Source organism: Lynx canadensis, chromosome A3 (genome assembly GCF_007474595.2).
Source record: "Lynx canadensis isolate LIC74 chromosome A3, mLynCan4.pri.v2, whole genome shotgun sequence".
NCBI lineage: Eukaryota > Metazoa > Chordata > Mammalia > Carnivora > Felidae > Lynx > Lynx canadensis.
Window position 1 is genome coordinate 42,895,550 of NC_044305.1, and position 12,925 is coordinate 42,908,474.

The 12,925-nt window shown below is 49.3% G+C and overlaps 1 protein-coding gene across 2 annotated transcripts in view; it reads right to left on the reverse strand.

Annotated features, from left to right (window-relative positions):
• Positions 1-8,096: 8,096 nt before the first annotated feature.
• The window catches only part of OVOL2 (ovo like zinc finger 2), a 29,599-nt gene continuing 24,770 nt past the window's right edge, over positions 8,097-12,925 (reverse strand). For both annotated transcript variants that reach the window (XM_030310150.1, XM_030310151.1), the window contains one exon: positions 8,097-8,768. In XM_030310150.1, the coding sequence (XP_030166010.1) occupies positions 8,455-8,768 (314 nt within the window). In that variant the 3' untranslated portion in view covers positions 8,097-8,454. The remainder of the gene's footprint in view (positions 8,769-12,925) is intronic.

Sequence of the window (12,925 nt, forward strand, 5' to 3'; positions counted from 1 at the left end):
TTACCTTCCAGTAAGCAATTAGCCGGGGAAAACGAAGAAGAAAGGAAGAAATCCTTCATAGCAGCCTCAATAGTGACTAAAGGTCACAGGACAGCCCCTCATTTTATGATTCTAGTGTGCTCGATAAGCCGGTTATCGAGCAATTGTGGCCTGGAAAGACCTGGATTAAGGGGGGGGGGGGGCTAAGATAGGACAAGAAGGAAAGCAATACCTGCCAGCAAGGGGAGGCAGAAAACTCCAAGTGAACACGGAAGGTACAGAGCAGAGCAGTCCCCAACGTAGACCTATGGGCCATGGATGCCATGCCTACAAATGGTATGACAGCAGGCCACATGTATGAGGATGACTAAGTCACTTTGAAAAGATCAGATTGTGCTGTCTCCTGAGACGAAGAGGCACACCTACCTGAGAAAGACGTTCATTCACAGCACCCCCACCGCCTCTCACCGCGACCCCTCTTCTCCCAGGCAGCTCCTTATTCTCCACGGGGCTCCCGCACACCTCACCTTCTGCCCTGGCGTGCCCAGGGCTCTCGTCATCGCTGGAGTGTGACCGCGGCCAGCCTCCTGGATTCCTCTTTATTCCTCTCTCTCTGGTCCAGCAACACTCAAGTTCCGCCTCCACCCCAGACCCGCCCACGACACCCCTCCACCTGTTCAACTTGTCCTTGTGCTCCCGAGGCACTTGGACGTCTCTGATTCCTCCTGACTCCGCTCCTCCCTGACCAGCGACTCTCGGTCACTCCATCTCGGTGAATGGCACCACGATGCTCCCCGTGGCCCAGGCCAGAAACTTTAAAGCCGGTCCTGCCTGCTCTCTTGCTTCTCATAACTAGGGTGCCGTGTCATTCATCGTATAGGCTAGAACTGTCCCAGACAAACCTGGATGTGTGGTCTGTCCATCAACCCACATGCAATTCATCAGCAAACCCAGTTAGCTCTATTTTTAAGTACCCATCCGGCATCCGGCCAGCCTCCCCCGACCCTGCACTATCACCCTGGCCCAGCATTCATCCTGCCCTGCCTTGATTTTTGCAGTGGCCTCCTGACTGGTCTCCCCACTTCACCCGTGCCTCCCACCTCCAAATCTGTTCTCACAGCGGCCACAGCAGGCCCATTAAAACGTAAGTGAGATGGTGTTACTCCTCTGCTGAAAATTCTCACCGGTCTCCCAATTCATTGAGAGGAAAAGCCTAAGCCTTTACAACACGCTTGCAACTGGGGCTGCTCCCCCAGCTTCTGACCTGGTTTATCTCCCCATCTCTTCTCACTCCCGCTTAAGCTACACTCATCCTCGCTCTTCAAACTAGTCAGGTTGGCTCCTGCTTCCTGGCTGTGCCCTTGCCGGTCCCTCTGCCTGGAAGGCTTCTGCCAGGTAACCACTGGGCGTGCTCACTCCCACCAGCCGCGTGCCGCGCCCCTGCCCCCTATTTAAAACGCCAAAAATCTCCACCGTCACCTATGCATCCTCATCCCAGCCCTCCTTGCCACGTGTGACAGTCCACATTTTTTTAAAATGGCCATAGCAATGTGTATGCTCCCACAGACTCTTCTAGAAGCACTCCTCCCCTCCAAAGGGAGTCTTACTCCCCTCCCATTCGTTCAATACCAACCTTAGGAACTCACTTCTACCAGATAAAATGTGGCAAAAGGGACACTGCAGGACTCCAGGGTGGGCTCTTCATAGGCAATACAGCCTTCTCTCTCTCTCTCTTTCTCTCTCTCTCTCTCTGTCTCTCTTAGGGCATTCTCCCTGGTAGCCCATCACGTCAAAGGAAGCCCAAACTAGCCCATATGGAGAGACCATAAGGGGAGGCCCATGTGAGGAGGAATCAAGGCCCCAGCCACCATTCACCACCAGCTGCATGAGTGAACACGCCTTCGGGTGGTTCATAGGCCCCAGGCTTCGAGTTTTCCAGCTCTGGCCCTGGCCATCACAGAGCAGAGAAAAGCCACCCCCTTGCCCTGCTCTGTGCCCTGCCCAAATCCCTGGCCCAAGAACCCCTAAGGTTTGGCACAGTCTGTTACATGGTCAGAGCAGCTAAAACATCAAACTTGATTTTTCTGTATATTAGCTAAGACTGTGTATATGTACTTGCTTACTTCTTGTGTCTCCCCATAAGAAAACAGGAGCTCCTAGAGGGCAGGGATTTGTGTCCGTTCTTCCCCAGCCTCAGTATCTAGAAAAGTACCTGGCACACAGCGGGCACTCGGTAAATACTTGTTGAACAAACGAATCTTTGCTAATTAAAGAAAACTGCTCCGTACTATAATTGCAACACCTTCTGCTGAGGCACGCGACCTTTTCCTGAAGAAAACGTCTCTGGTGTGTTTTGGACCAGCTCCCTGTTAAAAAATATCTCTTGTCAGCCATCTGGAAAATGATAAAGTTGGATCTATACCTCCCACTATGCGCCAGGAAACAGTCCAAACGGATCAAAGATTTATACGTGATAAAATGAAACCATTAAAGTCCTAGAAAAAGGCACGACAGAATTCCGATGGAACCTTGGAGGGGGAAGGCCTTTCTAACGACGACTCAATCTCTAGCAGCCATAAAAGAAAAAGATGGACCGATGCAAACTGCATAAAAATCACAAAACTTTTGTTTGGCCAAGAAAAAGCAGCATGAGCAAAATCAAAAGATAAATGACAACCTGGGAGGAAAGCCAGCAACTTCCATCACAAAGAGCTAAACCTCCTGATATAAACAAACAAGCAAACGCCTAGAAATTAGACAGAAATTAGACAGAAAAGGGGGCCAACAGCTCAGTAGAAACATGGCCATTCAAGGCAGTTGACAGAAAAAGGAACCACAAACGGCCCTTAACCATGTGCAAAAACATTCAACCTCTTTCTCTCACGCATAACTTTACTCATGTAAAGTAAGACCCATCACATTGGCCCAAATCCTGAACCATGGTGACCCAGGACTGGCAGGCCAATGAGGAGAGGGCTGCTCTCACATGTCACCGGTGGGACTGCAGATTTTTTCGTGTCAATCAGTGTTATGGTGGATATGACTTAGCCCCGACAAGTACCTTTGTGGGAATTTATCCCATGGATAGGTTGGCACACATGTGAAATAACATACATATGAAATCACTCTCTGTAGCACCCTTCAAAGTAGCAAACCACTGGAAACAACAAAAATGCCCATCAGTAGGAGACGGGATGACCTACATTATGACATGTGCATACAACACAAGACTGGATGGCCGTAACGGAGAATGAGAACTTTGTCGTACCATTATGGGAGGACCTACCAGATGCATTATTGAAAGGAAAATGCAAGGTTCTGAACAGGATGCATGATGCTATCTACTAATTCTAAAACACCTGGAGAATACTACTAGTATTCTTGTTTGCTTATATGTGAGTGAAGAAACTCAAGACATTTACAGAAGGGGAGCCTGGCTGGTTTAGTCAGAAGAGTGTGCAATTCTTGATCTTAGGGCTGTGAGTTTGGGCCCCGTGTTGGGTGTAGAGAGTATTTAAATCAATAAAAACATTTTTAAAAAGTTACACAAGAAGCTAACAGTGGTTGATGATGACAGTAGAGAGGTGGGGTGCCTGGGTGGCTCAGCTGGTTAAGCATCTGACTTCGGCTCAGGTCATGATCTCACAGTTTGTGAGTTCGAGCCCCGTGTCGGGCTCTGTGCTGACAGCTCAGAGCCTGGAGCCTGCTTCGGATTCTGTGTCTCCCTCTCTCTCTGCTCCTCCTCTGCTGCTCTCTCTCTCTCAAAAATAAATAAACATTACAAAAATGTGTTTTAAAAAATGATGGTAGAGAGGCTTGGCAGATGAGGCAGAGGTCCGGAGGGAAGACTGTATACATTTTTTTCGAGTTTGTTTATTTTTAAGAGAGACAGATACAGCGTGAGCAGGGAAGGGGCAGAAGAGAGAGAGAGAGAAAATCCCAAGCAGGCTCTGCACTGCCTGGTGCCCGCAGAGCCCAATGTGGGGCTTGAGCTTACAAAACCATGAGATCATGACCTGAGCCGACACCAAAGCTGGATGCTTAACCGACTGAGCCACTAAGCGCCCCTTTGTGTGCGTTTTAGTATGTTTTGTATTTCTCCCCAAAACATGACATAATTTGCAATGAGTGATTCGCTCCTTTAGCTCCAGAAGAGTTCCCTTATCAAAAAGTAAATAGGGGTGCCTGGGTGGCTCAATCAGTTAAGCATCCAACTTCAGCTTGGGTCATGATCTCACGGTTCATGATTTTGGGCCCTGCATCAGACTCTCTGTGCTGACATCTCAGAGCCTGAAGTCTGCTTCGGATCCTGTGTCTCCTTTCTCTAACCTTCCCCCACTTGCACTCTCTCTCTCTCTCTCTCTCTCTCTCTCTCTCTCTCTCTCTCAAAACTAGATAATAAACATCAAAAAAACAATTTTTGCGGGGGGCACCTGGGTGGCTCAGTTGGTTGGGCGACCGACTTCAGCTCAGGTCATGATCTCACAGTTCGTGAGTTCGAGCCCCAAGTCAGGCTCTGTGCTGACAGCTCAGAGCCTGGAGCCTGCTTCGGATTCTGTGTCTCCCTCTCTCTCTGCCCCTCCCCTGCTCATGCTCTGTCTCAAAAATAAATAAAAACATTAAAAAAAAATTTTAAAAACCAATTTTTTTAAAAGTAAATAATCCATGGAGAAATAGCCAGAACCTACGGACCTCAAAGTTTTTCACCCCTAATAATCCATTCCTGTGATTAAGCCCCCAGCTGCTGAGAGCATTGGCAGCTACACAGCCCAGTGGTCATGTCCTTTTCCCCCTCCCCACCAGAGATAACCCAAAGCCAATGTCTGGCGCCCCGCCTCAAGGTGGGATGGCGTCTATGGTGGCATTCACCCTCCAGAGTTCCCCTGGGATCAGGTTGAGGCTAGACTCCAGCCGAGCCCACATCTTCGCCTGGTTTCTTCTGTTGTAACTTGCTTCCATCTCCTCCTTACTGGTTTCTCGTGAGAGCCTCCTCCAGGGAAATCATTTAGCCCAGAATCCCTGTCTCAGGGTCTACTTCTAGAAACTTATCCAAACCACGCCCATTAATTGATAACAGATGCCTTTCTCCAAAAGGAACCACCAATAGGCACTTCTGACCAGCAGATGCATGAGTTTCCACACTGTACTGACCTAGTACCAACCCAAAGCAAGGACTGTTGGGGAGACTTTGTACAAGTGCATATGTGGTTTCCAGTGAGGGATATAAAATATTGACCATAACGCATGTCCTGCTATCCCACTGTCCATGGACCTAAGGTCCCGAGGACCCCAGCCTGAGAACTAGTGCCCCCTAAATCGTGATCCTGGACACATTAGCTGGATTCCCCGACAACTGGCTGAGAGCAGGACACGCAGACAGGACTGGGAGGGGGAGGGGGCCAAAGGCCAAGGTGGATGTCAGCTGGCTTTGCCTGCCATAGCAGAGACTGTGAGACGTCCACCTCGTTCCATTCCCGGGTCCCAGCATATGAGGGCATATGGCCAAGAAGGTAATATGGCAAAATCCGCACCCCGGAACAGGAGTGGAAGGGCTCTGTGCCGTGTCCGGGCCAGCAGCTTCACATAGTAGGTGTGACCCTCCCACGCCTGTTCCAGACCCGGCACCACCCACCTCAGGTCTCCTCAGCATTCAGCTCTACGTGCTGGAGACTGCTTACAGCCAACCCCTGTAACCTGAGGGCTCTTCCTGACGTGGGAAACACGCCTGGCCAGTGCACAGGGCAAATTGGAAGGGCCCAGAAATGAATGCCCCCGATGCCAGCACCCTCAACTAAATCCAGAGGGATGGGGAGTTCGTGGACAAACGGTTTCCTATGTTCTCGAGGGAGGCAGCACGGAGACGTATCTGTCCTGTTTGTTTCCTAGAGATCCCCACTAGGATTAAGCTCCAGGCGCCACCGCAGTAACTCCCTTTATTGGCTGTCTGCTCTTTCCTGTCACACTTCCCCACTCCCACTACAGATGCTTCCTGGGATCGCCTCTTAACCCATTGACTTGAATCTGAACCCTTGCCTCAGAATCTGTGGAGAAAGCAAACCAAGACAACCCTCCTAACAGCCCAAACCCACAGAGACCCAGTTTCACCCAGGCATATGTTAAAAACGTCCTAGGGCACAGCAGAGCAACAAAGGAAAGAAGTCAGGTCTCTGAGTGACGGCAAGAGGAAAACCATCCGCCAATCCAGGGCTGCTAAGTGAGAAATGATCTGCCTTCTTCCCTAAGCCCCAGAATTTGTAGGGAATCTTTGTTACAGCAGCTGTGCCTGTCTTAGCTAGGACAACAACCTGCCCAACATCCATTTCCTCTCTGGTCATGGCACCCGCTCTGCTGCTGGGGAACCACTTTCCTATTCCCAGACCAGAGGTATAGCTGACCCGCTCAGGGTGGACCCGAAAGCCAAATCGGACCAATCACAGACAAGAAGCACCAGCCCAAGATCTTTGGCTGAAAGACAAACCCCTCTTCTGGGCTGCTGCACTATGGGACAGAAATCCAGAGCACAGGGTGGCCATGGGGCCCCCACTTGAAGCTGCCTGAGAAAAATTCACCTGTGGGAAAACCAAATAAAAGAGAAAAAGATGAGTGAAGATAACATGATTTAAGCACCTGGATCCAGCCACCCCTGAAGCTGGACAACCCTAGACTTATCAGCCAATACATTCTCTTTTCTGTTCAGGTCATTAAGAAAAAATTTTTTACATTTTATTTATTTTTGACAGAGAGAGAGCACAAGTGGCGGAGGGGCAGAGAGAGAAGGAGACACAGAACCCGAAGCAGGCTGCAGGCTCCGAGCTGACAGCACAGAGCCTGACACGGGGCTCCAACTCACAAACTGTGAGACCATACCTGAGCCAAAGTCGGACGCTTAACCGACTGAGCCACCCAGGCGCTGCTGTTCAAGTCATTTTAAACTGAGTTTCTGTCACTTGCAACCCAGAGAATTCTGTTTAATAAAAATCTGCCCCAGGCGCCTGGCTGACTCAATCAGTAGAGCCTGCAGATCTTGATCTCGGGGTCATGAGTTTAAGCCCCATGTTGGCTTATTTGAAAATTTTAAAAATTTTCTTAAAAGTTTAAAAATAAATAAAAATCTATCCCTAAAAGAGAATGTCGTGTCAGCTAGTTCACAATTCTCCGTGCCACAGGCCAGCTGCCCCTAAATAACTACTCATTTAGAGATTCCCTTATAGGAATACTCATTTTTGTTGTCAAAATTACCCAGATAAAAGCAAATCAAAAGCTTTCTAGACTCTCTCCTCTGTGTCAAGCATTAGGAAACACAACGTGATGCCAGCAATCAGTCCTGGAGCCAAGGTTGAACCCTCAGTGTTGGCAGCTCCAGGACTGGGGAGAATCTCTCTCTTGGCCACCATGGTGCCCTGAGGGTTCAGGCCCTTCCTGCTAGCCCTCCAGTCACAGAAGGACCCTGGAAACCACCTTGCCAGCCCCCTCACCCCCATGGGCTGTTGCCTCTCTTCTGCCCTACCTAGGTCTCAGGTCGGCTTTATTGTTAACCTCCTGGGCCTCTGGGGCCAGGCCTCCCAGGTGCAGAGGTGCAGGTAGCCAAAGGTCACAGCACTCAGCAGTCACATGCCTCGAAAGAGACTGCTATGCCTCCCAAATGAGCAGGACGTGGGCCAGGCCAGCGAGCATTCCTCACGGTCCAGCGTTTTCCACTTCTCCCCCAGTGCCAGACTCAAGGGAGGGACAAGTGCCTGCAGCCAGCAAGTCCCAGCCCCAGAAAGCCAGAGGCATCTCCACAGTAACACCACGGCCACAAAGAGTGACCAAAGCATCCGTAAGTGCCCTGCCCCGTCCACCCCAGGAGTCTCTGCCCATCAGCCCTGAGGCCCCCATTTATCTGCTCTCCTACCCAGCGCTCAAGATATGCTTCTTCAAGCCCACCCACCAATACAAAATCACCCACCCAAAGTAACCTGAAGTCAAATGTCCCACAATAAGCCCTAAACAGGGAGCTAGAACTCCATGCTCTCCTGCCTTGTTTTTATAAGGGAAGTTTCACAAGAACGTTTCATTCATTAAAATAATTCCTGTAAACTCTTTCAGAAAAATAAAATTCCTTTTCCTTGCTTGAGTAGCATTTCAGGTGGAAGGACTTTTATTTCAAGGCACCATAAAATGATAGTCTAAGAACACCTCTGCCTCCACATGTGAAAATCGTTTAAAAAAAAAAACAGGAAAAAAGAAAAATACCGCACGGCGATCGTGGCCATCCACGAACTTTTGTTAATGTGACTGTTCAACAGGACGTGGGTTACAGGGGGCTGGACACCACTATCATCATTGACAACCTTGGAACAGATCCCCTGCCGTGGCCCCGGGAGGGCAGAGGGATGAACTGAGCCCAGTGGGGCGGGGGACCCCTCCAAAACCAAAAATCCCCGTAAGCGTGGCAGCTCGAGCGTCTCTCCCTGCTCCTCCTCCTGCACCTCCTCACTTCTCCTCTTCCTCGCTCAGGGTGACATTCCCCTGGAGTGTGGACGTCAGCTTGGCTTGCAAAAGAGCCGCTAGTTTTTTGGATGTCTTTTTGAGAAAGGCGCTGCCCGGGTGGGCACTGTTCACGTGCAGGTACAGGTCCTCCTGGGTGGGGCCCGTGTAGCCACAATCCTCACAGACGTAGAGCTTGTCCCGGCGTTGCTTGTAGGCGTACTGTTGCTGCACCCCGTGGATTTTCTTCAGGTGGGACTCCAAGGAGCAGCGCTGGGTGAAGGCTTTGTTGCAGATGTCACATTTGTAGGGGCGAATGCCTGCAAGGTCGATGGGCAGACACATCACCAGTTGGTCACGGCCAAGCCACAGCCTCCCAACCGCGAAGCCATTTAAAATCGTGATGCACAACCCGATAGCGGAAAACCAAACCACCTGATTCAAAAACAGGCAGAGCAACTGAATAGACCTTTGCCAAAGAAGGCGTGCAAAGTACCAACAGGGACATGACAAGGTGCTCGACGCCATTGATCGGCAGGAAAATGTGAATCACGACTGCACTGAAATGATCACCTCACGCCTGTTAGAATGATTATCATCAAAGACAAGAGATAACAAGTGTCCTTGAGGATGTGGAGAAAAGGGAACATTCGTGCACTGTTGATGGAAATGTAAACGGGTACAGCCACTATGGAAACCAGTACGGAGGTTTCTCAAAAATTAAAAATAGCACTACCCTATGACCCAACAATCCCACTTCTAGGATATATATCCAAAGGAAATGAAAACAGGATCTCAAAGAGACACCTGCACACCCGTGGTTCACTGCAGCATTATTCACAATGGCCAAGATATGCAAACAACCTAGGTGTCCATTAACGAATGAACGGATAAAAACAAATGTGGTATATTTATACGATGGAATATTACACAGCCACGAGAAAGAAGGAGATAGATGTTTGCAACATCGTGGATGAACCATGAGGGCATTATGTGAAATAAACCACATAGAGAAAGACAAATACTGCATGGTATCACTTTTATATGGAAAAGTCAAACGCATAGGAACAGAGTAGAAAAATGGTTGCCAGGAGCTGAGGGGTAGGAGAAATAGGAGAAAAAGGAAATCAGCATGGGGAGGGATTCAACATGAGGAAAACGATTAAGGCAAGACACAAAGTGTGTCCACAAAGGTTCACAACATCCACATGAGCAAACATAAAAAGGGATGCAAACTTGGCAAAGAAACACCACGTGGCTTTGGGAGGAAGAGCTTTAGTCTTCCCACTTGTATGCTTCAATGTTTTGATTTTATAGTGGGCAAAGTAAACCTTGTTTTTATTCTAGTTGCAGTTTTCCTGGAAACAGACCCTGTGACAAAGATTCCAGTAGCACCTGTAGGTGAGTGAAGAAGCGAGGGACAGGAAGGAGCCCTACAAGGTGGGGATAGCAAGGCAGTCACTGCTGTAGGCAGCCAGAGTCCAAGTGCACCAGGCAAGCTCAGGGGACAATGCAGAACCCTCACCTCTGAGTCACCACCCCCCCCCAGCCCTCCTCCAGCAGCACTGTCTAGGGCCGCCTCTGGGTGGCACTGATTGTCCCTCCCTGTCCTGTGCCAGCAGGAACACCCTCAGGCAGAGTTGCAGGTGTGAGCAGTTGCTACGTGGATAGGTGTGCCCAGAAAAGGCAGGAGCCAGGGGCGTGGGCTGGACATGGGTGGCATCTGCTATAGGTATGAAAGCATTTCCAAATTGGATCTCATGCTGGCCTTAGAACCGGGCTAATCTTAGTGGGGCTCGCCTTCTAGATGGAGAGTTCACAGGTGCCATATACACCAGGGAGCTCAGCCTCATCAAAGCACAGGCTTTCCTATTTCCACCAAGAGCACTCATCCTGAATGTGAGGTTGGAATGTCACACAAGCAGCGGTAAGGGCGGGCCCAACTTAGGCTCTAAAGGAGGAGATCCTGGTTGTAAAGGAAGCACAGTGTAACATAACCTGGAAGCCCGGGAGAGGGCGCGCATCGTGCTAGGGGTACGTGGAACAAAGAGGGCGGCCACTACAGTCAGACAATCTTAGAGCCCAGAGGTTAGCAGAGCTATCTCCTACAGGAACCCCCAAAGCCTCAGATGCCAAATTTAAGAGTATGCTAAAAACTCATCAGTTAAGATAAAATAATATTTCGGGGCACCTGGGTGGCTCAGTCCATTAAGCGTCTGACTCTTGATTTCAGCTCAGGTCACGATCTCTCATTTGTGAGACTGAGCCTTGTGTGAGGCTCACGCTGAGCAAGAGCCTGCTTGGGATTCTCTCCCCCCCCCCGCCGCCCCCCAGCCCCTCCGCCCTTCTCCTGCTCACACAGGTGCTTGCACGCGCTCTCTCTCTCAAAACAAATAAAGATTTAAAAAAGGTATTATTTCAAAAACCAAAACACATTAAAAAAAATTCATATGAACAAGTTATCAAAATCCTAAACAGGGACAAGACCCAACAATGCTGTACAGGACCCGGAGGCAAAAGGAAGATGTGAGCCCTATGTAGGTGTTTTTGTGTATTTTTTAACTGGTTATTCTTTTCCCCATAATGTTCTAATTGTTGAAGAAAAATACTAAAAAATTGAAAAGTAGCTGTATTAAAACTCACGTTTTAAAATGTTTAACTATTTTTTTTAGACAAAAATGAAATTTATGATGATTTTACTACCCTGGCTTTAATGGAAGCAAACTTACCCAGAGATATTTTCAAAATCCACTTTTTTAGCTTCCCAATCATCATGAGGATTTTCCCATGCTGGTGCTTACTGTTCAGCTTCACTCCTTTTCAACAGCACCATGGTGTGCTGTTGGACAGCTATACCCAAATGCTATCTTTCCCAAGCCAGAGACAGACTGCCTTGTACAACAGGGTTCCAACGTGCGCTTCCCGGACCGACAGTCAAATCACATTACCTGAGAGCTTGCTGGAAATGCAGAGTCCCAGGACCCACCCCAGACTGAATTGAATGTGGAGCAGTGGTCCTCAAACCTAGGGGGCTTGTCACAACACAGATTCCTGGCCCCACTGCTGGTGTTTCTGGTTCTGGGGTAGGAACGCACTTCTAACGCGTTCCCAAGTGATGCTGAAGCTGCCTGCACTGGGATCTCTCAGGGAGTCACAGCTCCCAAGCCACGCCAAATTAGGCATGACCAAAACAGAAGCAGGAAGAAACCAAAAATTGCAAGGAGACTGAACACATAATCCAAAAACCCCCAACAAACCGAAGTCCAAGACCAGACAGCTTCCTAGGCAAATTCTACCAAATTAGGCGTCAGGACTGCACTTTGGGTGTCTGAAAGCTGCCCTCCCCCCAGTATTTTCTCTTCAAGGCTAAATGTCCCCACTTCTTTAATGGTGGCTTGTGGAGGGGGCTGAGAGAGCCCCTTCCTGTTCATGAAGTACACAGATGATAAAGGAAGTTGAAATGGAAGTTGAAGGAAATTAAAGTAAGTTGAAATGGAAAAAAAGTCTCCCCCACCCCCATCCAAGCACTTGAATGAACCAAATCCCTTTCATGGAGCATATCCTAGAACACTCCTGTGAAAAAACTGTGGGGTCAATGCAATGGTGAGCTGTTACTCCAGTCTCCTCAAGCAGAGTGCAGGCCTATGTTATATTCCACACATTCTAGAAAAACTGCCAGAAGTTAAGAAATTCCTTCATAATCCTTGGCATTTGGAACATAATAGGTGCTCAGTAAATAATTTTTCAACAAATGAATGAACGAACCCCTACCATCATGGTGAAGGAGGAGTCACAGAGGTTACTTCCTCGGAGCTAGTCGTCTACAAATTTAAGGAATAGGGCTGTTTGGGGTTTCATGCTTGCACCATAGAGGGCTTTGTGTTTCATCAGGCCTTCTGGGCCGGGACAGCAGCTGGCAGATCAAGCAGCCAACCTGATTTCAAACCTACAGCTCATCACAACAGAAATTCACCCAGAGACCAGTTACTCAACCCACTACTGTGTTAAAACATCCAAACTAAATACGTGGAAAGGGGAGCACACTTACCCCAGGCAAGCTCCTGGGCCCCAGGGAAAGGACAGATTCTTCCAGTCCTGCTCTAGGAGGCCTGGCTCCAGCAGTGACCCAAAAAGGTGATCTGAAGTGGCTGCCGACCAGGGTTTCGCCTGATCCCTGCCCCCTGGCAGAGGTGAGAGTGCCAGGAACCGGTCTCCTTGCCCTGCATCCAACAGGTCACCGAGCACCTTCCACGGGCAGAACACCCAGCAAGGTCTGGACAGCAAAGGCTACAGACTGCAGAGTCCTACATCACCCAGATGACAGAGAAAATGGGGATGGCCGCTGTGGTGGAATTTTCCCAGGGAGGGTGGGACGTGAGCCTAGATCGGAGGACCGGTGACTCACAGACACGGAGATGGATGGAAGACAGCAGGTGCCGAAAGCTCTAGTTAGGGCAATTCTGACTTTTGCACACCT